The following is a 24768-nucleotide window of genomic DNA, read 5'->3' as shown; positions in this document are numbered from 1 at the left end:
GAGAGTGGTTCTCAAACTTTTTGTATTGGTGACCCGTTTCACACATCAGGCCTCTCAGTGACCCCCCCCTTATAAATTGAAAATGGGGGGTTAATTTAGCAGGGGCTACTATCCCCACACAGGGCCAGGCTTTGGGCTCTGAGCCCTACAGAGCTGACAGCTCGTTACCTCCTGCAGGCTCATGACTCCCAGTCTGAGAACCTCTGCTCTTAAAGCTGCCTTTACATAAAGGGGCAGGAGACTCCCCTGCTTACAACATTTTCACTGGTCACTGCTGAAATGTTAAAAGCCTCAGCTGCATATGCTGCTGTTTCCACACACAGGATCCCAAGTGAGGTGTAGCAGAAGGGCACGTTCCTCGCTCTTGCTGCCTATGGGCTTAGAGTTTAGCTGTCAGTGGTTTCTGGAGTGCAGAGCAATCCCAGGTGCTGCACAATGGGTAAAATGTACTAAGTAGGTGCTTGTTTTGAAGAGTTCACAGGCCCAAGGGGGTGCAATAAAAAGAAATGGCAAATGAACAAACTCTCAAACACTCCAGGTCATAAAAGCATAAGAATGGCCCTACTGGGTCAGACTAGAGGTCCATCTAGCCCTGTATCCTGTCTGCCGACAGTGGCCAGTGCCGGGTGCCCTAGATGAAATGAACAGAACAGGTAATCAGCAAGGTCTTGGTGCAATGGGCAGGCTAACAGAAGATCAGTCAGTGAAACAAGGCCACTGTGGTTGAGTCTGAAGTGGTGAGGTGCTGAAAGCTGGATCTTTAAAGGTATTTAGGTGCCTCATGGGATTTTTCAAAAGTGCCTATGCTGCTGTAGTGCCTAAATACCTGACAGCCTGACCCAAAATCCTCTCTTACGCTTTCAAACTCTTGGGCCAATTAGCTGGCCATGGGGCTCATCCCAAATGGCAGCATGCCTGTCTCCTGCAAGGTGTTGGGGTAAGGCCTGGTTGTCTTTTGTGCTACAAGTGAGGGCACCGGCTGTAGGGGTTGCAAATACGTGGGCCGCATGCAGCCCAGGGGTTATTTTCTGCAGTCTGCCAGCTCCCTGCAGTACCCCTGCTCCTCTCCCCCCCAGCATTTACCTAGAGAGGCTCTGGCCTGGCGCGCACTGGGGGTAGGGCAGGGGGGAGCTGTGCCAATGGGAGCTTCGGGGGAGGTACCTGGAGGAGTGGCCAGGGCAACACACAGACCCCCTGTGCCCCCTGCCCCCAAGTCCCGACCACTTTCCAGAGCAGTGCGGGGGCAGGGCAGGCAGGCAGGGAGCCTGCCCTGCCCCTGGTGTGTGCTGGGCTATCCCCCCCATGAACCCCTCCTGCAGCCGAACCCCCTGCTGCACCCCACATCCCTTCTGCAGCCCGACCCCCTGCCCTGAGCTTGAGACCCCCGGGTTAAACAAACTGCTACAACTTCGCCTGGAGTCTCAGGGCTGAAAGGACACTGTAAGCTGGGGGGAGGTGGCAGTCAGTTTAACTGCCATGGCTCAAAATAGCCACAGGGTGGCAGCTTACCACAAAACATTGAAACAAGCCATGGACACACTGCATGCAGCGGGAGGAAGGGGAGGAAATAGCAGGGAGTTCAGCTGGGGAAAAGCAAAGTCCTGCACGTGCCTGGAAGCAGTAAACCTGGCAAGTAAGCACAGCTCCCTTCAGGAAGGGTTTTTTTCTACAGCTGTCAGGATGGCCGAGCGGTCTAAGGCGCTGCGTTCAGGTCGCAGTCTCCCCTGGAGGCGTGGGTTCGAATCCCACTTCTGACAAATGCTATTTTTATTAAATTCACTCCTGAAAGCAGCGAGTGCTTAGCGCTAGAAAGTGGTAAATGTCTCGCATAAGCTGCTGTGCCTGTGATATTATATAGGGTGCAGCCTTTTTCTGTATCCCACAGCCACGTATTCCAGAGACGGGCAGCGACCCTCGCCTAATGGCAGGCTAGGAAAGCTCGACTGCACAGAGGAGAGTGAGGACGAGCCAGACTCTGACCCCCCCCAGCACAGCCCCTGCTCACACGGCCTTCATCAATCTGCCATGTTAAACAGCAATTCGCTCCCGCAAACCGCCTCCCGAAAGGTAAATGCTGAGGCCGGAAGCTGTGCGACCGACACCGGGCTTGAAGCCAGGAAGCAGAGCCAGGTTCTGCCGCTGTGGCCAGCACAATGCTGCCAGGGTACCCTGGACAAACCCAAGAAAACCCTGGGAGTACTGGCTCCGCTGAGCTGTTTTGCTCTGTGTGGCCACTAGGAGGCACTGGAGAGGCTGGGCCCGACGCTAATGTCCTGCGCAAAGGCCATTCTAACCAGCGAGCTGTGCCTCCATCCACCGGGATCCTGCCCCCAACTCTGAGCCTTGTGGTCAGCCCCCACTTTGCTCTGCTGCCTCTGCCCCCTGGAAGCAGCAGAAAAGTGGCACCAGGCAAAACCCTGCTATGCACAGAACCAAGAAGCAATCCTACGCTAATGAGGATGGCTATAGGAAGCTAATGCAGGTGGGGAGCTGGGAGCCCTGTGGGGCATGGGCTGGGGGGAGGGTGTCTCGATCAATGGGCATGAGGGGAGGCAAGGAGAAGAAGCAAAAAGGGATCTATGTTTTTTCTGTTCCTTAGAACAGAAAACCTCCCTAATGGTGCCAGGTTAAGAGAGAGAGAGAGAGAGAGATGCGACTGCCAGACCCCTGCTTGACAGCAGCTTAAACCCAAAGCACGTGTTGAGACCCCCAGTGGGCTGGGCAAACCCCTCCATCCATGGGTCAGAGGGGAGGGGAGCGGGGTATTCCACAGCCCTGGCCTCGCTCAAGGATGGTGGCAGGGAGGGTCTGAGCAGGAAAGGAGGAGCAACAATTCCCCATACCCACTGCCCCATTAGTGTCATCAGAAGCTCCGGGCAGCAGGAAGCTGGAGCCAACACCATTCTGGGGCACTGAGGCGGTGGGGGGGGGGGCTTGTTCATTGAGGCTCCTCTCTGAGTCTCTGCCCCAGCAGGCTTCCCCTCTCATACAGTGTAGATGACTGGAACAGGGGAGCTGATGATCATAAGGCGAGTAGGGTGGGGGTAAGCCAAAGGAATTGCGGGGCGGGTTGTTTTTTTTATATCAGGCACCATGGCCCCAGGGTGGGCATGGGCCTAGTGCTCAAAGATGGGAGCTTCAGCTCAGGTGCAATGGCTTCTGCTCGCTGCCGTTTGTGCTCCTCCAGTTCCTGGCCCTGGCTAGGAACCCACCCCTCATTCCCTAGCAAACTGTTGTTGACAGACCTTGTAAAACTTTATGGCTGGAGGAACATGGTTTGGACACTGCCATCTGAAAGCATTGGCCTTAAGCTCTGCCTCAGTTTCCCTCACTACAGCCTGAGGCTCACACTTTGTCTTCCAGCAGTGCTCTGAGAGATGCCATGGAGGTGCTGCTGTCACACCCTAATTTACGAGAGGAGAAATCAAAGACAATTATGGGGAGCAACAGGCAACTGGCCAGTTCTCCAGCAGTTAGCGTGGAAGGCAATGGAAGAGCTGGCCTTTGCAGCACTAGTGTGCCTTGGCTGTTAGCTTCTCTGGGTTAGGCTAGTTATTGAGGTTGTCCCATAGAAAGCCTAGGTTGACCTTCCACAATGCACCGTTTTTTACAAGGTGTTACCAACCAGAGATGGCCCTGCCTCTTGTTCCTGTGAGTGTTTTCCAACCATGGGAGGCCACAGGACATTGCGGTCCATGCCACTTCTCTGCCTGGTGCTGTCCATGGGAGAACCACTGGCCTTCACCTTGCACAGCTGCCAAGCCAGCACGCTGCACCAGCCCTAACCCCGCTGAAGCAGGGGTTCCCAAACAGCACCTACCCCAGGCTAAGGGACCAGCCCTTTGAAGAGCAGTTTGGAAACTGCAGCATGAGAGACGAAGCCACAGAGGCCCTAGAGCCCACCTGTCCCTTCCCTTAGAACAGGGCAGAGGCAGAAGTTCACAGCACAGAGCCCCAGCAGTGCCCCAAAGGCAGCCAAATGCATTTTGTTATGAAAGTCTGGAATGAAACACTGTATGAACATTCTGAGCAGGAACAAATACAGGGGGCCAGTCTGGGCTCCATCCCCACCCCCTCCCAGCAGAGCAGGTGGGGGACGGTGCCATGTGCTCACTGCAGAGAGAAAAGCACATGGAAGGCAGGCATTTAAAAGTCAAGTGAAGGACTTCGAGGTTCACACAGTATGTGAATGCTGTAGTTAAAAAGCTGCCCTAGAACCAGCTTTGCCATCCGCCAAGGCTCGGATGTTAGGTAGGACAGGCCCACCAGGACTTTGGCTGGGCTGAGCCGATTGCAGTGGGAGGGCCTGCCCGCAGGGTCAGCCCTGGAGCTACAGGATGGCACAGCGGTCAGGTGGATCACTGTGTGCAGCTCCAATCTCAGCCCCAGGGTTGGTCTGTGTCACACCAGGTGATCCCAGGCAGGGAGGCAGGTGAAGCATGGTTAAACCTTCGTTTTTTTAAGGGGGGAGCCAGCAGGTCCAGCTCAGAGATGTCATTTGCCGTGAACAGGATTCTCTGGCTGATGTTCCCAATTGTCTCCACCTGGAAAGAGGAAGCCACACAGAAGACCTCAGCCCACCCATCCTGCCCTGTAGGCTCATCCCCACATTAGTCATCAGTCAACTGCAGCAGCAGAGAACCAAACCCACCACCTCCAGCACCCAAAATCCAGGGCTCTGCTAGAGGAGTCAATGGACCCATAGGGACCAGTACAAACTGCACCCAGCAGAGGGCAGTGTGCACATCACCAGACAACTCACTGCACCTTCGCCATTTGCTCTTTGCCTTCTCCTGCCATGGCCCCCAGTGGCCTGAATCCTCATACGCACACACGCAGAGGTGGGGGGTGCAGAGGAAGTACCTGAAAGCCTAAGTGCTGCAGCCAATAATGCAAACTGTCCAGGATTCTCCTGCCATCAAAGATAGAGGCTGGTTTGAGCATCGCCTTGTGGATTCTCTCATACTCCAGCTCCTGGTGCAACACAGAGGGGGAAAGGGCTTAGCAATAACACCCTCAGCCGCAGCCACCTCATCCGGGGCTGGGATTCTCAAACTGAGCCATGTTAGGCCCTGCCTGGCTGGGACTGCAAGAGGAGAGTGCCCTTCACAACGTCACCTGCATGGGGCCTTGAGGAACAGGACATGGAAGCCCACCAGCACCCTGGGCCATCTCCAGCTAAGCACCAATCAGCGCCCAGGCAGAACTCTTAGTGGCAAGAAGACCGGACACACTCCCACCAATTAGAGAGGCCAGCACCAGAGTGACGCTGACCAGGATCAACTGCAGGCCTTGTGCTGCAGGGCACCAACTGGGAGGTGCGTGTCATGGACAAGACACGCATTTACAGGTATTACTGTGGAGTAACAGTTTCCTTTGAGCCATCAGACGCTCCGTGCTGCGGGAGAGGGGATGCTGGGCTCAGCCACATCTCTGGCCAGTCCAATCCAATCCCGTTGGGCAATCCCAGGTTACTGGGGCATTGTTACTGAAGCGGGACAAACTCAGCCACTCAACAACTCTCATTCACCTTTTGTGCTGAGCTAATAAAACTTTTGAAAAGGCACTGGGGTCCCTGTGCCGCAGCCTCTGCTGTAACTGGAGTCACACTCATTGCAGCGGGGAGTCAGCTCAGCCCAGGGTGGGGCAGGGAGCCTCTCCTCCCCACCGAGTGATTGACAGCAATCAAAGCGAGAAGGCTGCCCTTCCCCACAGCCTGCTCCAGTCACTGGAACGCAGCCCCCTTCCTGAGCAGTACTTCAAAGACAGGCAGCTGATCCAAGTTCCAGGCGCGGATCCTCTCCTCGTTCACATCCACCACCGTGATGGTTATTTCTGGGCACATCTGAGCAATGACACTGCACATGGGGCCCAGGACGTAGCCCACACCAGTGCAGCAAGTCTGCTATACTTGCACTATCATCACAGCAGGGCCAACGCACCCAGGGACAGTCCAGACTGCAGGGAGCCTCACACAGAGCACACAGCTTCACCTACAAGAGAAACCTCATCTGCATCCACCAGCTCCCTGCCAGCCAGTCCATCCTCCCTGCCCCACCCTGCCAGCTAGAAACCAGCCTATGTGGAAACTGAACAGAGAACTGGGAGGAGGGGGAGGCAGGGAGCATCTAAGAGTCCTTGTACACAACAAAAAGCCTTCTGTTAAACAGGGCTGGGGCCAAAGCAGGTTCCAACAGGTTTCCTGGTGTGTGAGGTTAGGAGGCCATGTGTTATAACCACATCTGGAACCAGCTTTAGCCTAGGAATCTACCGGGGTTGAAATAGATCATCACATACAAGAAGGAAAAAACAGATTATGTTCTAACATGGTTTGAACCTATTTCTGTGGCCAGGGAGGCCCAGATTACAGCTGAGTCAGAGTGCCTGGTTACAACACTCTCCAGTACAATCTAAGGGTGGGGGTGAAGCATCAGAGATGGGCCACAGCTAGAGGTGGTCTACGAGCTGGGGTGGGCTAGTGCTCTGAGGTGGTACAGAGAATCAGTCTTAGTTGCCTGGCTAGTGAGTCTTGCTCACATGCTCAGGTCTGACTGACTGCTAGGTCTGGAGTCAGAAAGGAATTCCCCATGTCAGATTGTCTGGTGCCTTGGGGGGGTTTAATCTTCCTCTGCAGCATGGATCCCCAGATCATCTGGCCATACTTTCGCCTGATCGATTCCCTGCCGTTACAGGGGCCTCAGGGACAGGTGACATCTCGATCTGTCCTGTTCTCTGCCTGTGGCACACAACAGTTGAGTCTCTTGAGGGCTAAATTACTTTAATTAATTAATTAAAATGTTTAGTTAAGCATTTGGGTGAAATGTCATGGCCTGCGATGTACTGATCAGACTAGCTGAGCTAATTGTTCCTTCTGGCCTTAAACTGTGAATCAGTGAGTACGGCCAAGGCATTCGCCCATGTAGGGAAACAAAGCTGAGGTCCTACATACCCTACACACTGGAGCCATGTTAGAACTAGATTCCCAGCTCCCTCATAACTGAACGCACAAGGACTTACTGAGTTTTAACAGGTTGGCACGTTTGACTTCATATATGGCTCATGTCCACATCAACATGGCTAACTCACAGCTCCTAACTGCATGGGTGTTATTGTGTTTATACCCTGTGCACAAGAAGGCCTGTGGCATCTGCCTGTGTATCCATGTAAACAGATAAGCCAGTCCTCCTTTCTCCTAGGTTGTGCACTGCACCCTGAGAAATGGCTGCTCTGGAACCAGCTGCTCTGTGGAGTTACAGCCACCTTTCCCCAGCATGCACTGATACAAACATGCCCATGCTGCATGGACAAGCCAGCACAGTTGCCATTCCTGCCGGGAAACATACTGCTGTGTGTGTGTCCCAACAGGGTGAGCTGTAACCAGGCCAAGTGACTCAGAGCCGGGTTACACAGAACGTGGTTCTCTCTGCTGCCTAGGCACAGCCAGAGCCTGCTCATGTTGAGTCCAGCTAGCAGGGCTCCAGGCTCGTCTCCCTCCCCATTGGTGGAATGGATTGTTTTCGGAGAACTGCGTTAGTCAAGCTGTGTTAAAGTAGAGGTGGGCAATTTTTTTTGGACAAATAGTTTATTAGCCAAAAAAAAAAAAATGCAGTTTCTGTCAAGCCAAAACTATTAAGAACATAAGAACGGCCATACTGGGTCAGACCAAAGGTCCATCTAGCCCAATATCCTGTTTTCAGGCAGTGGACAATGGCCAGGTGCCCCAGAGGGAATGAACAGAACAGGTATCAAGTGATCCATCCCCTGTCACCTACTCCCAGCTTCTGGCAAACAGAGGCTAGGGACACCATGCCTGCCCCTCCTGGCTAATAGTTATGGATGGACCTATCCTCCTCCATGAACTTATCTAGTTATTTTTTTAACCCTCTTATACTCACAGATTTGACATGAATTTGCCAGATAGTTTTAGCCTGTAAATTTTTTGTTGGCCTGATTCACCAGGGGATTTAGGTGCCATTCACACCATAGAAGGGGATGGTGGAGCTGGTACCCTTACCCACACCATATAATCTCTAGCCCAGAGGCTAGCATGCTCCCCTGTAATGTGGGAGACCCAGGTTCAACTCTGTGCTCTGGACTGAGGCTATTTGTTTGTGGATCTCTCCCAATCTCTCCTTTGAAGCTATTCCACTTTGGGTAAAATGCCTGAATACTCATTAGAGCAGCATACAAATGTGAGAATGACTCTACAGCCCAACGGCTAGAGCACTCACTTGGGAGACTGAAGTTCCAGACCCCAGCCCTCTACTCCGAAGAATAATCAATCACCTACACAAAGTGGAACAGCTTCTGCAAGAGAGACTGAGAGCACCTCACGCCAATAGCCTGGGGTTAGGGCAGGCACTGCGAATGAAGGAGACCTGTGTTCAGAGCCCTGGCCCAGAGCAAGGATTCAGACCTGGGTCTCCCAAATCCCAGCTGAGTGCCTATCTGGTGGGCTGACATGTTTAAGGGTGGCAGGGACAGCAGTGCCTCCTCCGCTGGCTATTTTGTGACTCTAGCCCTTTACAAATACAAAAAAAAAAAAAACCACCCCACACTATTTTGTTCACCCTGAACCGGACTTTTTCAAATTACCAACAATTTTACTAGGGCTGGCAAGGGCAGGCAGGCTGGGAAGCTGGCAGTCTAACGGTAGCTCGGTGTCAGAGGGGGAGGAGGAAAAGGAAGCAGAGGAGGGAAGGCAGGCAGGGGTGGGCCAGTACATCCTTCCTATAACCTCAACTGCATGAAGTCCCTCTTGTATCACAATGGCACGTTCTCTTCCACGCCTCCCCAGTGACTACACATAGTGAAGAGCTTGGCAAGGATCCATCTGTTCCCCAGATCCCTGGTGCTCAGCTCCCAGCTCCTGCACAAATGCCATGCAAAGGGATATACTCCAGCACCAGCCCAAATTAGTCCTGTGCCACTTTCTGCCCATTTAAAAAGCAACACAGGTAAAAAGAAACTCCCTGAACTCAGGGTCTGGCTCACTGCTGCCTGAATTGCTCCCTTCCAGGCCGCTTAGAAGGGCAGGGCTGTCTCTAGAGGGGCACAGGTTAGCCAGCTCCAGCCCCTCCACAAGAGGCTCTCATTCCTGGTGGTGAGAAGCCAGGAGGCCTCATTTCCTGTCTTGATAGGGGAACCTGGTGCCACAAGGCTGCCTCAGACATCTCAAGACCAGCAGAGAGCTGCCTTCACCACAGCAACAGCACTAGCTTGCCTGTAGCTGCTCTCTTCTTAGGGCAAGAGACCTAACCTCACAGGCTTCCAGCTCTCCCCTTCACACCTCCCCAGCCAAAGGCAGAAACCGCTCTTCTTAGGGCTAAATGGGCTCCATAGTTGCCCTCGACTTTTGTACAGATGGGGCAGCCCCAGAGCATGAGGCTGCCGCTTCTTGGGTTTCCAGAAGCGCACAGGGGCATAGGCAACCCCTGACCCGCTCACACAGATCAGATGCACATGTGGAAAAATCTCAGCTCCTGTCTCCAGGGCCACTCTAGGTCCCTGATCTGGGCTCTAGGGCAACCCCCCACCAAGCTGCTCTTCGGTAACACAGACAGCCTGGCACTAGCCAAAGGGGTGCTGGAAAAACCATTATCCTGAATAGAGGCCTGCAGTGGCTCTACATGCAGGAATGGAAGCTGACACTGAATTGGGGTGCAACAGCCAGACACCTGGGCCCACCACACTCCTCCTTCCCTGGGGCTTCTCTGCATGTCCCCTGCCCCTGGTGACAACCAGCCCCATAGGCGGTCAACCTGAGTAAGGAATGTCAGGCCAGCCCCCTCAGTCATAGAATCATAGAATATCAGGGTTGGAAGGGACCCCTGAAGGTCATCTAGTCCAACCCCCTGCTCAAAGCAGGACCAATTCCCAGTTAAATCATCCCAGCCAGGGCTTTCTCAAGCCTGACCTTAAAAACCTCTAAGGAAGGAGATTCTACCACCTCCCTAGGTAACGCATTCCAGTGTTTCACCACCCTCTTAGTGAAAAAGTTTTTCCTAATATCCAATCTAAACCTCCCCCACTGCAACTTGAGACCATTACTCCTCGTTCTGTCATCTGCTACTATTGAGAACAGTCTAGAGCCATCCTCTTTGGAACCCCCTTTCAGGTAGTTGAAAGCAGCTATCAAATCCCCCCTCATTCTTCTCTTCTGCAGGCTAAACAATCCCAGCTCCCTCAGCCTCTCCTCATAAGTCATGTGTTCTAGACCCCTAATCATTTTTGTTGCCCTTCGCTGGACTCTCTCCAATTTATCCACATCCTTCTTGTAGTGTGGGGCCCAAAACTGGACACAGTACTCCAGATGAGGCCTCACCAATGTCGAATAGTCAGGAGAGCCAAGATAATTTCTGCTGTGTCTTTTGGTCGCTCCCTCAGCTTGTACGTCAAATCTGAATCTTAGAGGCCAGAGATGAAAGGCCTTGTAACTTACTGGGCCACATCCCTGTCCCCACGCCTTCCGACTGCACTACGAAACGCCTGCTCCCGATCTCTGCCAATCCACTTCCCCATTTAAGTAGACACATGCAGAAAGCAGCGCGCACTCTCCCAATCAGCAAATGCCATAGCAGTAGCAGTGTGATGGTCAGTCACACACACTCTCACTGTTACAACATACTGGCAGTACTGATCTAATAGCAAACTCTGCTGGATTATCACATGCACCCCAACCCCATCACATAAAGTGATCCCGGCCAGCTTGGGACACAGGCTTCCTGGTGGTTTATTCACATACAAATTCACAATGGGAATCAGTTACTCTCCTGAGACAGGCAGCACTGGGGCTCTGCACTGTAGCTTGTCCAAGTTTCTTGTCTACATGAATCTTCCCAGCTTGGAGAGAAGCTGGTGCAACTGGCTGTTTTTCTTGAAGACACCTTTAAAGGGAGGAGAAGTTGTGAGGGTGGCTGGGGAGAGCCTGGCCTGTCAGAAATACAGCTGGCAACAGTGCCCATATTGCCCAGACCAGCGAAGGGGCTCTGAGCTCAGTAGTTTGTAGCAAACTTCAAGAGGCCAGGGAGGGGGTTGGTGTGAAACATGGCTGGCAGCTGGGGGGATTCTTCTTCCCATTCCCCTCCCTGTCCCACATCTCATTACTACAGGTGCCTAAGCAGCAGTTCTGAGAAAGTGGCTTTCGGCATCTCGGGTGACACAGGAGCAACGGGGAACCCTCTGCTGTGTAATCCCAGAGGCAGCACTCAGAGCTCAGGCACCTGCTTCAGACAAGCACAGCCAGATGCTCTAGGGCCCTGGCTCAGTGCTCCATGCAGAGGAGACTGGAATTCACATTGTTCCCTGCATTTCCCATGCTCCAGAGGCTGCAGGGATTCTTTGGTACACAAAGGAGTTTGGAGAGAGCTCCTGGAGCACAGACTACCACATTCACCGCTAGGCTCCTGCCAACCAGCAGGGCTGGGGAAGGAATTCAGGACTCAGCCCTGGTCTCATAAAGCAGCTGGTGCTCATGAGAGCTCACAAGGGAAGGGCTGGGGCAGAGGGTGGAAAGGGGTCTGAGGTAGGTTTTTTCCTCTTGGAGAGAGAAAACTGGAGACACTCCTTTCCCATCAGGAGAGTTGCTTCTTTCCAAACAAAGCCTGGTCATCCCAGCTGGCAGGAGGTTCCAGCCCCTCTCCCAATAAGACCTCTATTGGCCTTTAATGAGGAATGCAGAGAGGGATGTTGCGCCTTGTCAACTCAGCTGCACCAAGGGCCCTGCTAGCACTCTGGCCTGCAGGAACACTCCCAGATGAGCCAGTCCTCTATGGGGAAATAAGCTTGGCCTCCAACTGCTTCCACAACACAGTGAGGATGCATCCTTCCCATGGCTGCAGAATCTGCTGGCTTCATAGTCCATGTCCCTACGGAGCTTTCTGGCCATGGAATCTCCCAGAGGCCACTGGGCTTCCATCAGTTACTGTCATCGCTGTCGCTCTCCTCCTCCTGCTCCTCCTTTGGGGCCTCTGCCTCCTCTCTCATGTCGGCAAAGAAGTCCTCTCTGCCGCCCAAGGCTTTGCAGCTCAGGGCCTTCAGCTGCCCACTCTTCTTCCTCTTCCGGTAATCATCCACCACCATGGAGCGGAGTGATGAGATGTCCCAGAACTTCACCTTCTGGTCATGGCCACTGCTGGCCAGCAGCTGACCAGTGTGGGACTTGGCCAGCTGTTCAATGGGCTCCCCCAGGTGCTGCCCAATGCTGCCTATCACCCGATTAGGTAAGATATTCACCGCCCTGGGACAAGAACAGAAGCTTGATTAATGGAGGGCCAGCTGTGCAGTAACTATGCGTGGTACTCCAGCCAACCCACCCACCAAAAGGAGGTGTTCTGGGGCACTAAGATTAGAAGACTATATAATATAGGGCCAACTGTCCAGTAACCTTGTATGCTACCCCATCACTACCTACCAGATGGGGGTCCTCTGGGATGCTGAGAGCTTAGAAGAGGGAAAATGCCAACTGGTTTAAAACCCCAAATTCAGGGCTTAGTAAGCAAGCTCAGAAAATTCATCTCCAAGGGGATGGATCCTCACTTCACTGTCAGGAATTAATATAATGAATCCAAATCCAGCAGCAACAGGTGGGGAGAGCTGAATGCCAGAACCCATGAAGGGAAATGCACTGAGAACAGGAGCACCCAGAATGAAACACACAGTGGGAACAGCCCTGAACACACAGCAAGGCCAGCCTGGGGTTTTGATTTCTTCCAGTTTAACTGCCTCCTGGGCGTTAGCAGCACAGCTCCCAAGAGTTCCCACCAACAGCCCTTTCATGGAGGCACCCAGAAGGATCCAACCCAATAGGCTGTCTGAAGTCCATCCCCCAGCATCAGGGCAGGAGCTTCCCTTGCAGTACCTCTGCCAGGGCTTTGCCCTGTCCGCTTGTAATGTGCCCTACCGATGGGGCTCCCACCTCTTCCCTTGGTAGATTATTCCATGACTGCATTTGCCTTTGGCAAATATCTCCTGATATTTTGCCTACCTCAATTCTACCCCAGTACTCCTACTCCCTTTGCCCTTCTCCCCCGCCCCCCACTCTCCCTGCTATTCACACCCTGTAGATCCTCTGAGCAGAAGTTCATCCCGTCCTCCTAGCCCCGCTAGCAGAAACAAGGCAAGCAGCCCCCTTTTCCCAGCCTCCCTGCCAGGAGCCAGCACTGGGCTCTCTCACCTGATGACTCCATCGATGGAACCCGTGCACAGGACATTCTCCGTGACAGGGACCATGCAGTCAATGGACTCGGCCTTCACTGCAAAGCGGTCGCTCGTGGCACCAAAACCGTCCCAGTTGAAGAGATAAATGGTCCCCTCGCTAGAGCCACACACCACTTTCTTCCCCCTCTGGACAAGAGGTGAATGAGGTGGAGCTGAAAAAGCAGTAGCTCAGGACAGGACCCTCCCCTCCCCACATGGGCTCTCTAGCAGGAAGTGCTCAGTCAGGGGCCGATAGCACAGGGAGCAAGGGACAGAATGGGCTCCTTTCCTCTTAGTCAAGGGAGTCCACATGTTTAACTCAGCAGGGTCCTTCGAGCTCATAGCTGAACATTAAAGGGAACTGGGGCGCCCACCGCTGCCCATGTCTGGGACAGCTCAGTGCTGAGGCAGGGAAGCCTGGCTCCATATTGCTACTCCCACATGAAGGACAGTCACAGGTGGCCTGTGAGCTCCTACCTTCATCAGCGCGATGGACGTCAGGTCTCCACTCTGAGGCTCTGAGAGCAGCTCAAAGCGCCGTCTCTTGATGTTGAAGACACCCATGGTTCCATCACCGCTGTGGGAACCAAAGTGGTACATTGCATTCACTTAAACATGGGATTCCTCACTTCCTGTCCTGGCAAGTGTTACCTGTACACCTCCCAGAGGTGGCTGCATACTTCAGAGAGAGGGTATAAGTGATTCCCCCATTTGGGATCATCCAGGATGAGAAGCACAACAAACTCCAGTGATTACAGAGAGTCTGGGGTCAGACAGAGGGTCTGGAGCCATGGGGATAACAGCACTTACCCCCTCCTTTGAGGGTGGAGACAACCATGCCATCTGCATTAGATAAGCAGAACCAACGAGGTGCGAAAAAACCTGCTCTCCCCCTAGGGGAGCTGCTCTCAGACCCCCTGGAGCAGGCTTTGCTACCTGATTTGCCCACAGGCACCTGCGGCGCACGTGGCTGAGGAGCCCACCATCACCTGGTGGTGAGCAGGAGCTTCTTGTTCTCGTCTATGGCCATGCTGCTGATGTACTCCTCATGCTGCCGCATCTCCATGATGTCTGTGCCTTTGCGGAGGTCCCACACCTTCAGCATCCCACCATCATCCCCCGTGGCAAAGAGGTGGTCATCTATCACCAGCAGACTGTTCAGGGCCGAGCTGTGGAGACCCCCACCCCAGTCACCAGCAGCATCGGGGACTGTGAGAATCTTTCTAGCTGAGGCAGCCCTGTGAGATGCTCCCTGCTGTGGCAAGGACTGGAGACACCTCAGAGAGCCATCTGCCATTCAAAGGCCCTGTCAGGGAGGTCTGACTAGATGGCGGCTCTAGCCACAGTACCGAGCACAGGTGGAATCTGGGGGAGTGGGGAGTTTGGCACCCCCAGCACGCTGGGTGCTCCTAGGGTGAGGGAACATGGAAGGAGCCCATCTTCAGGCAGTGGAGAGCTCCCTGAAAGTTCTCGACCCTCTCAAGGGGGCCATCTGGAGAGGGCAGCGCCTCCCATCAGTGTGTGTGGGGGAGGAAGGAATCAGCTCCCTCCAGAGCTAGTTCCTGCAGCCCGACTCAGCCAGAGGGGTGCTAGAGGGTGACTGGTGGCCATCTGGACGCAGCAGGCAGCCACTACAGTTCCGGCCCCATGGCTGGCTCCAGGGTTTTGGTCATTTGGCCTGCTCTTTGCCCCAGCGTCCCACCTGAGTCTTTGACAGCCCCACCATGCAGGGCAGCCTTAGGGCAGATTTCCCTGCTCCCCATCCCACACATGGCCCAGCCAGCACCGAGCAGCACTCAGCGTCAGGGATGGACACGATGGGCAAGAGAGTGCATGGGAGACCAGCTCCCTGCCAAGGGGAGCAGCCAGCTTTAGTGGAAACATGAGCCAAAGAACACTCAGGGAGGAACCACTCTCCTGCTCTAGGGACCTTGGGAAGCCAGTTCCCAAGATGCCCTTGCTGGGCAGGGCAGGGCAGGGCTGGAGGGTTGCGTGGGACTGGGAATTCCCTATAGACACATACCTGTGAGCCTTGGAGAAGCGTGTCACCAGCCGGCCCTCCTCCACATTCAGGATGTGGATGGATTTATCCTTGGACACAGTGAAGAGCTCTGGCAACAAGACACACAGTATACATTCAGCACCCCCAGCCCATTCAGCAATCGGAGCAGCAGGAGTGACACCGAGTTACTCAACTCCAGTGCCCATGTCCTGTGCTTATCCCTCACCAGCAACATTCCTGCAGGATTACTGTTACTCCTGGGCTCTGTGATCACGAAGCCAGCCAGGATCCAGCGTAGTGCAGTGTGCTAGGGAGCAGAAACACTGCAGCAGAATGGGACTTCTGAGCTACAGGGAGGAATCCCTTGGCAGTCTGGTGAGGGAGGAGAAAGCGCAGCATGGGAGAGTCTCAGCCTGGGAGCCCTGCCCCCGCCACACCTCTCAGATTTCTAGTCTCCACAGTACTGACTGAATGAATGGCTCTGAACAGTCACTGTGCAACAGTCAAGCAGCCCCAGCCCTGCCTCTCTACACTCTCCCTGTGCTCCCCAGGCTCTCTGGATCCCTCACTCCCAGGCACAGCTGATTGCAGGGGGATCTTATCCGCAGGCTGGGAGCTCAGCACATTTCCTGAGCCAACCACAGCTCGGCCTGCTCAGCAATTGGCTGAGAGACTTCTAAACAAAACCCAGCAAACTCCTCAAACTGTTGCATGGCTGTGACCCAGAGAGGCTCAGCAGCCCCCCTTCCAGGGTGCAAGGAGAAGGGCTGCCCCCCAGAAGACAGAAAGGCATCCTCCTTGCTAGCTTGACCTCCACCCAGTGAGTTTGCACAGGTCACTACAATGGTGCGAGAAAGCCAAGGGGAGGTGCACTCACTGTGTCCATCATGGGAAAAGGACACTTCCCGGCAGGATTTCAGGTGATGTCCTGAAGACCAGAGCTCCCGGTTCCCACCCTCCAGGCAAGAGTACGAATACCTGAAACAAAAGCATGTGTGTTAAGGGGACACCAGTGAGAAGCTGCTCCCTGTCTTGCCTTTCCAGCTGAGGAGCACAGCTTTTGGGCATGGAAGGAGCATTCAGATCCAAAGTTAGGGGCTCCTGGTACAGGAATGAGGAGGTGTGTGTCCAGAGGGGGCTTTCATGGTGCAGGACTGAAGAAAGGAGGGATGTGCCATGTCCAGATTGCTGGGGCATCGCCAGCCCCCAGGGATGGAAGAGAAACAGGAGTCAGGTTTGAGAAGCTGGATTCACATGGAAGAAAAAAGATCCTGGTGGAGCAGGAGCCCCAGCTGTGTGATGGGAAAGGAACAGATAGCATCTCAGCATCAAGGTTCAGCTCCCACAAAGGGAGACCCCTGCTTCCCAGCGCTCACTATCAGGAACTGGGGACTCCCCACAGTTAGTAGGAGACCAATCTTCAAACCAATGGGATTGTGAGGGACTGAACATGCCGGGCGGGTTCCCTAGAAATCTAATCTAATGCCTTCCAAGGCGGGTCACTAGAGAGGCACCATTGCAGCGGGGACAAACGGCAGGTGCAGTGAGAGGCAGAGACCTTGCGCTATACCTGTGTGAGTGCAATACAGATTTGTGGCAGCCAAATGGAGAAATGCCAGCCAAGAACCTGTTCCCAGGCTAAGCCCTTGGCGGAGGAAGGATGATGTGTCCCCAGCTACAGCATCCCAAATGCAATGCTCCAATACTAGAAGCAGCTTTGCCCAGCCTCAGTCTTCCTCTGCAGAGATAAGTGGGTTCTTCAAGCCAGATTAGACTTGGAGCATGGAAAACAACACCTGTGAACACACATCACTCTCCACTGGAAGCCTCTTCCCAAACCCACGGCTTCTCCTGGCACCATCACCTCCAGCAGCTGAGCCTGGCTCCTATCGACAGTGGTGGGGTAGAGCTGGATGGGCCATGGGGTCACGGACCCCTACCCACAGTTTTCACCCCATAGGGGCCCTTCTCTCTCCATCTCCTGGGTAGTGCTGACCCCTGGGGGTTTCCTTGCAACTCCCTGGTTGTACTGCCTGTTGCTAGGGCCTGTTGCTGATTATCTACACAGTGCTCTTCTCTCCGATAGATCCAACTCACACATAGACATCGCCGTCCACATCGCCAGCTGCAAGGATGTCCTGGCTGGGGTGGAAGGCAATGGTGTTGGCAGCAGCTTCAAAGGAGATGTCCTCTGGGGTGTCTCGGAGCCTGGGCTCCAGCTCCTCCTGCTCTAGATCTGCCTTTGTGGGGTAGAGAGACATGAGCTAGACTGGGTGGGGAGGGGACAGGACGGGACTATGGCCTGCGGGCTGGATCCAGCCCCTCAGGGCTTTGGATCTGGCCCATGGGCTTGCCACCCCCATGGTGCTGCGGGCCCCACTCCGCTCCAGGAAGCGGCCAGCACCACGGCCCCTGGGGGATGGAGGGCTCCGTGCACTGCCCTCGCCTGTGGGTACCTCCCCTGAAGCTCCCATTGGCTGGGAACAGGAAACTGCGGCCCATGAGAGCTTTGGGGGAGGTACCCACAGGCAAGGGCACTCAGCCCTCTGCCCCCCCTCCCCCACCCAGGGGCCACAGGGACGTGGTGCCAGCCGCTTCCTGGAACAGAGGTGTGGGGCCAGGGCAAGCAGGCAGGGAGGGAGGGAGCCTGCCCTGGCCCCGGTGCGTGCTGTTGCCACCCCAGAGCCACTCCAGGTAAGCGGCACCGGGCTGGAACCCAGACCCCAATCCCCTCATGCACCCCAACTCCCTGCCCTGAGCCTCGCTGCAACCCAACTCCCTGTCCTGAGACCCCTGCCTATACCCCAACACCCCTCCTGCATCCCAACCCCCTGCCCTGAGCCCCTTCCACACACCAACCCCCTGCCCCAGCCCTACATTCATAGCCCTGCATGCAATTTCCCCACTCAGATGTGGCCTTCGGGCCAAAAAGTTTGCCCACCCCTGAGCTAGATGGTCAGCCAAGGAGCCACCGGGATGCTCAATTCCACTCTCCCCTATACGCACACAGGGGCTGCTAGCAGGGCCTACAATCCTACACTACTGAACCCTCCCCACATACAAGGGGACACCAGCAGAGCTCCCCACTGCCCATCCAACATACACCCAAAAGGGGGCGCCCACCTGCATATGCCCTGCATCTTCCTCCTCCTGCACGGCTGCCTCCAGCTCCTGAGACGTTCCCTAGGTGGAAGGAGAAAGAGACCATCAGATTTAAGTGGGGGAAGGTGCATCCTGGGGAGCAGGTTGCCAGAGCTGCCTCCAATCAGCTACAACCAAGGGAACACATTCAAGGCAAATGGACCCACTCCAGCCCCAGCAAGAAATGTTCCCTGGGGCCAGGACTCAGGAGTTACTACTGTGACAGATATGACTATTTCCTTCTATAGCCTGGAAAAATCCCATTGAATTAAGTATCTTTCGAGTCCACTGTATCAAACATAAAGGTTACGTGTTATCAAGGATTGTATGTGCTCGCTGGGTGGAGATGGGGTGTGAGTTAGGAACTTCAAATTACTATACTGAATAATAAGCCCAGAATGAGTTTTTGGACACTGTGTCAAGTGGGGGAATCTCCAGGGGAGGAAAATGCAAATTATGCAAAAGCCCTCTGGAGCTATATCCTGAGAAGAGGATGATTGTCTACTGCTTATCTGTTTCCAGAATCTGAAGATCAAAGGCCCAGGCTGTAGAAAGGAAAGACTAACCTATTCACGGATGTACTTGTTCTGAGCTGAAGCTGTTATGAATAAGGCCCTACCAAATTCACAGCCATGAAAAAGAACACGTCACGAACCGTGAAATCGGGTCTCCCCCTGTGATATCTGGTCTTTTGTGTGCTTTTACCCTATACTGTACATGTTTCATGGGGGAGACCAGCGTTTATCAACTTGGGGGGGTTATCAAAAAGGGAATTGCAGGGGGGTTGCAAGGTTATTTTAGGGGGATCGTGATATTGCCACCCTTACTTCTGTTCTGCCTTCAGAACTGGGCAGCCAGAGGCTAGTAGCTGTTGGCTGGGCACCCAGCTCTGAAGGAAGCACCCTGCCAGTGGCAGCGCAGAAGTAAGGGTGGCAATGCCAGACCATGCTCCACCCTTACTTCTGCACTGCTGCCTGCAGAGCTGGTTGGCTGGAGAGTGGCGGCTGCTGATTGAGGGCCCAGCTTTGCAGACAGCAGCGCAGAAGTAAGGGTGGCAATACCATACCATGCCATTCCTACTTCTGTGCTGCTGCTGACGGCGGCTCTGCCTTCAGAGCTGGGCTCCTGGCCAGCAGCCACCGCTCTCCAAATCTGAAGGCAGCGCTGCTGCCAGCAGCAGCGCAGAAGTGAGGGTAGAAGTACCACAACCCCACACACAATAACCTTGCGACTCCTCACGGCTCCTTTTTGGGTCAGGACCCCTACAATTACAACACCATGAAATTTCAGATTTAAATAGTAAATTTCATGATTTCAGCTATTTTTAAAATCCCTTGACTGTGAAATTGACCAAAATGGACCATGAATTTGGTAGGGCCCTAGTTATGAACTTGTAGCCACAGAAAAATCCCTTTGTGGGCTTTGAAGGACTGACTTCACCAGAGCCCTTGTTGGAGTGAGAGGGTGATCTCTGGAAAGCTTATTAGCATGCTTTGTTTTAATGTTTTCTCTGTAATGCTTTCACCTTCAGAATAAATGTGCTTGCTTAGAAAGAGTTGTGGGGTAACTTGTAACTGTGCACAATTACACTGTTTAAAGCCTCTGAAGAGAGAGAGCAAAGTGCAGCCACTGGCCTGTCCAGGCTGCCCGGCTTGCTGGGAATAACACAGTGTAGGTAAGTATCAGAGGGGTAGCCATGTTAGTCTGGATCTGTAAAAGCGGCAAAGAGTCCTGTGGCACCTCATAGACTAACAGACGTATTGGAGCATAAGCTTTTGTGGATTCACCCACAAAAGCTTATGCTCCAATACGTCTGTTAGTCTATGAGGTGCCACAGGACTCTTTGCCGCTTTTACAGTGTAGGTAGGGAACTGTGCAGCCAAGAAAAACCCCAGTCAGGAGGGAGAGAGACCCATGCCTCCACCCAGCAGAGGGGGAATACAAGTGCAGTTGCCCTGAACTATAACAGCTGCTCCCCTCACAGCATGTCAAAGGGAAGACAAAATGTTCCTGAGTCCTCCATGGGGCACAAAGAGAAGGGCAGGACTACTGGGCTCCATTGAGGAACAAGAGTTGCTGCTAAGGACCCGCAAGGGATGGGAAAGGAACACCTACTGTTTTAAAAAATGGAATCAGTTAACACAGCCCTTCTCCTGCAGTGTGGACGGAGCCTTAGGCCTGGTCTACACACAGAAATTGGACTGGTTTAACTAAATCTGTGTAAAAACCAGTTTAGTTAAATGAGTGAAAGTCCCTGTAAATCAATACATGTGTGTCCGTAAAGGAGTTTGCTGTGGTGTAACTGAATCAGTTTAAAAACACATCTTTGGTTAGACCAGTGCAAGTTCGTGTGTAGCCACTGTTGAAGAGGTGAATGTACTGAATCAAAGAGTGCAGACAGACAACGCCAGCAAAGCCAGATATGATGCAAGCAGGTCAGGGCCCCAGGTATAAGGGGGACAAACTAATTGCTGTAGAATCATGCTCAGGAATCTCGGCACTCCTTTTAGAAACAACACAAACACCTACTACAGGACAGGCCCAACAAAGAAAATAACAGAATGCCACTAGCCATCACCTTCAGCCCCCAACTAAAACCTCTCCACCACATCATCAGGGATCTACAACCTATCCTGAAGGACGACCCATCACTCTCACAGATCTTGGGAGACAGGCCAGTCCTTGCTTACAGACAGCCCCCCATCCTGAAGCAAATACTCACCAGCAACCACACACCACACAACAGAACCACTAACCCAGGAACCAATCCTTGCAACAAAGCCCGTTGCCAACTGTGTCCACATATCTATTCAGGGGACACCATCATAGGGCCTAATCACATCAGCATCATAGGGCCTAAGCACATCAGTCACACTATCAGAGGCTTGTTCACCTGCACATCTACCAATGTGATATATGCCATCATGTGCCAGCAATGCCCCTCTGCCATATACATTGGTCAAACTGGACAGTCTCTACGTAAAAGAATAAATGGACAGAAATCAGACGTCAAGAATTATAACATTCAAAAATCAGTCAGAGAACACTTCAATCTCTTTGGTCACTCGATTACAAACCTAGAAGTTGCAATTCTTCAACAAAAAAACTTCAAAAACAGACTCCAACGAGAGACTGCTGAATTGGAATTAATTTGCAAACTGGATACAATTAACTTAGGCTTGAATAAAGACTGGGATTGGATGGGTCATTACACAAAGTAAAACTATTTCCCCATGTTTATTCTCCCTTGTTCCTCAGACGTTCTTGTCAACTGCTGGAAATGGTCCACCTTGATTATCACTACAAAAGGTGTCTTCTCCCCCCCCCCCCCCCCCGCTGGTAATAGCTCACCTTAAGTGATCACGCTCATTACAGTTTTCAGAGTAGCAGCCATGTTAGTCTGTAACCGCAAAAAGAAAAGGAGGACTTGTGGCACCTTAGAGACTAACAAATTTATTTGAGCATAAGCTTTTGTGAGCTACAGCTCACTTCATCGGATGCATTTGTTACAGTGTGTATGGCAACACCCATTATTTCATGTTCTCTATGTATATAAATCTCCCTACTGTATTTTCCATTGAATGCATCCGATGAAGTGAGCTGTAGCTCACGAAAGCTTATACTCAAATAAATTTGTTAGTCTCTAAGGTGCTACAAGTGCTCCTTTTCTTTTAACACAAACAAGCTATCAAGCCTTAGCACTGATGCCTGTGAAAAAAACCTTTCAAGTGCAACCCAAACATTAACACATAGGCAGATCCACCCAGGCCTATAGGCAGCCAGTAACAAGAGTTCTCAGGTATGAACTGGCCCATTCATCTCAATGAGACATTAACTCTGGAGGCTAATGATATTTAAAATACAAACTCTAGTAGCTACTACATAAGAATTACCATACTGGGTCAGACCAAAGAGCCCAGCTAGCCCAGTATCCTGTCTTCCCACAGTGGCCAATGCCAGGTGCTTCAGAGGGAATGAACTGAACAGAGGTAATCATCAAGTGATCCATCCCGTCGCCCATTCCCAGCTTCTGGCAAACAACCTGGCTAATAGCCATTGACGGACCTATCCTCCATGAATTTATCTAATTCTTTTTTGAACCCTGTTATAATCTTGGTCTTCACAACACCCTCTGGCAAGGAGTTCCACCAGTTGACTGTGCATTGTGTGAAGAAATACTTCCTATTGTTTGTTTTAAACCTGTTGCCTATTAATTTCATTGGATGACCCCTAGTTCTTGTGTTATGAGAAGGAGTAAATAACACTTCCTTATTTATTTTCTCCGCACCTGTCATGATTTTATGGACCTCTATCAGATCCCCCACTTCCTCATCTCTTTTCCAAACTGACAAGTCCCAGTTTTTTAATCTCTCCTCAGTTGGAAGCTGCTCCATGCCCCTCATCATTTTAACTCCTCTGCTGAGCGCGTGGGTAGGAACATCGGGCTAAACCGCTTGCCCCTGAGTGCAGGAACAGGCCTGTCCTGGGGCCGGGAGCCGATGGCCGGGTTTGCTGAACCGGGAAATGCGGGATTCAAACCACCCTTCCCCGCGCCAAAGGAGGGAAAGAAAAGTTTCCTGCCGTTACCCGGCGCCAGAAGCCTCGAGCCGCCTCCCGGGCGCCGCAGCCTCCTGCCCCCCGGGCCCCGCCAGCAGCTTCCCTCTCTCAGGCGGCTGCAGCCCCGGGGGTCGATCCGCAGCCCCGCGCACGCGGGGGCAGCCCAAGAAACCCGCGGCCGGACCGGGACACGTAGGCCGCTGACTGGCCGCGGGGCGAACAGGGTCCCGCGAGGCGGGCGGGGTCGGGGCAGCGGGGGGGTCGCATTCCCCCCCAAAAAAACCGCCACCAGCTCGGGTCGTGAGGGAGTGGCCGGCTCGCTCTGATGGAGGAATCGGCTCGCGCTCACCTCTCTGGGCGCCACCATCTCGCCACGGAACGGTCCTGGCAGGGAAGGAGTGGATGCGTTCCAGTCAGGCGCTTGAGCTAGGCGCCGGGTTAGCCTTTCCTCTTCCAGGACCCGTCTCGGGGAGGGCAATTTAAAGGGTTTATGACGTTTATCTTCTCGCTTGTCGTTTGCATGGTCAAGCCCAGCTGAGAACTCTTAGGCTCTGCAGACGGAACAGGCTACGCGGTTGGCAGTAGCTCAGTGGTTACTTCTAAACTTTAAAGTTTTGAAACACCAGCCCCTCTGGGGGTTCGAGACCCGCGGGCGGTGTTTGGACTTTTGCCCCTCCCCGAGCCGACTTTACCCCTGTGCACGCGGAACATTGCCCCGCCGGGCCGGGACTCAGTGCTAATTGCTCGAGCCTTGAGCGCTCGAACAGGCGCTGCTCCCATTGCTCCCGCCACGCTCGATTTGGGGAAGGGGGCCTTCAGCGCCATTGTCGGGGGAGGGATGGTTCCAAATTTGGGGAACACGGGGGTGCGCTGTAGACTGCGGAGGTGGGAGGAGTCCAGCTACGAGAAGGAGCAGCGCCGTAGCCTGCTGAGGGGAGGCGGGACGATTCAGTTTGGGAGAGGGGGAGCGGTCATTTGAGGTAGGGGGCAAGATGGGTTCAATATGGAGGAGGGAACAGGGTCATTGTCGTCTGGGGGAAGGGGCCAGTTTGGGGGAGTGGACAGGGGTGCCATAGTCTGGCGGGGTTTCCAGTTTGGGGGAGGTGGTGGGGGGGCACCGTTGACTGGGGAGGGTGATGGGACGGGTTGTGTTTGGAGTGGGGAGTGGGTGCTGTCGTGTGGAGAGGGGAGGGGGATGCGTTCAGCTTGGGGGAGGGTAGGTGGGGTGCCATCTTCTGAGAAGGGGGGCAGGACATGTCTGGTTTAGGGCTGGGGGCGCCATCATCTGCAGAGGGGGGTGAGACAGATGAAATATGGGGGAGGTGGCAGGGGGTACAGTCATGTGGGGAAGGGGCAGGACGGGCCCAGTTTGGGGGTGGAAATGGGGACGGTCATCTGAGGAGGGAGGTGGGATGGGTCCACTTTGGGGGAAAGGGTGGTGGAATCATAGAATATCAGGGTTGGAAGGGACCTCAGGAGGTCATCTAGTCCAACCCCCTGCTCAAAGCAGGACCAATCCCCAATTAAATCATCCCAGCCAGGGCTTTGTCAAGCCTGACCTTAAAAACTTCTAAGGAAGGAGATTCTACCACCTCTGTAGGTAACGCATTCCAGTGTTTCACCACCCTCCTAGTGAAAAAGTTTTTCCTAATATCCAACCTAAACCTCCCCCACTGCAACTTGAGACCATTACTCCTTGTCCTGTCCTCTTCTACCACTGAGAATAGTCTAGAACCATCCTCTCTGGAACCACCTCTCAGGTAGTTGAAAGCAGCTATCAAATCCCTCCTCATTCTTCTCTTCTGCAGACTAAACAATCCCAGTTCCCTCAGCCTCTCCTCATAAGTCATGTGTTCCAGACCCCTAACCAT

General features: G+C 53.5%; 1 protein-coding gene across 3 annotated transcripts; it reads right to left on the bottom strand.

Annotated features, from left to right (window-relative positions):
• Positions 1–10708: 10708 nt before the first annotated feature.
• On the bottom strand, positions 10709–23341 carry WDR55 (WD repeat domain 55). Of its 3 annotated transcripts, none has more exons than XM_084636049.1 (9): positions 23247–23335; positions 18323–18382; positions 17297–17439; positions 16077–16177; positions 15221–15308; positions 14187–14366; positions 13675–13774; positions 13175–13344; positions 10709–12238 (listed from the first exon to the last, which is right to left on the bottom strand). In XM_084636049.1, exons 1-9 carry the CDS (start codon positions 23262–23264, stop codon positions 11917–11919), a joined length of 1182 nt encoding a protein of 393 aa, XP_084492175.1. In that variant the 5' UTR covers positions 23265–23335; the 3' UTR covers positions 10709–11916. The 3 variants fall into 3 exon arrangements, with proteins under 3 accessions (XP_084492175.1, XP_084492176.1, XP_084492177.1); XM_084636050.1 differs by lacking the exon at positions 23247–23335 and adding an exon at positions 22928–22970; XM_084636051.1 differs by lacking the exon at positions 17297–17439 and having other exon boundaries at positions 23247–23341.
• Between the last annotated feature and the right edge of the window lie 1427 nt (positions 23342–24768).

The sequence above is a fragment of the Lepidochelys olivacea genome, assembly GCF_965140295.1.
Source record: "Lepidochelys olivacea isolate rLepOli2 genome assembly, chromosome: 8".
NCBI classification, from domain to species: domain Eukaryota; kingdom Metazoa; phylum Chordata; order Testudines; family Cheloniidae; genus Lepidochelys; species Lepidochelys olivacea.
The sequence above is the reverse complement of the archived record's forward strand: the minus strand, read 5'-3'. Positions and strand labels throughout refer to the sequence as shown.

Bases quoted from the DNA above. Each gene is read 5' to 3' on its own strand.
- WDR55 (XM_084636049.1), bottom strand. The intron at 17,440-18,322 runs GTGGGCGCCCCC...TACCCCACAAAG, and splicing joins AAGATGCAGGGCATATGCAG to GCAGATCTAGAGCAGGAGGA. The intron at 13,775-14,186 runs GTGATGGTGGGC...TGGTTCCCACAG, and splicing joins AAGCTCCTGCTCACCACCAG to CGGTGATGGAACCATGGGTG.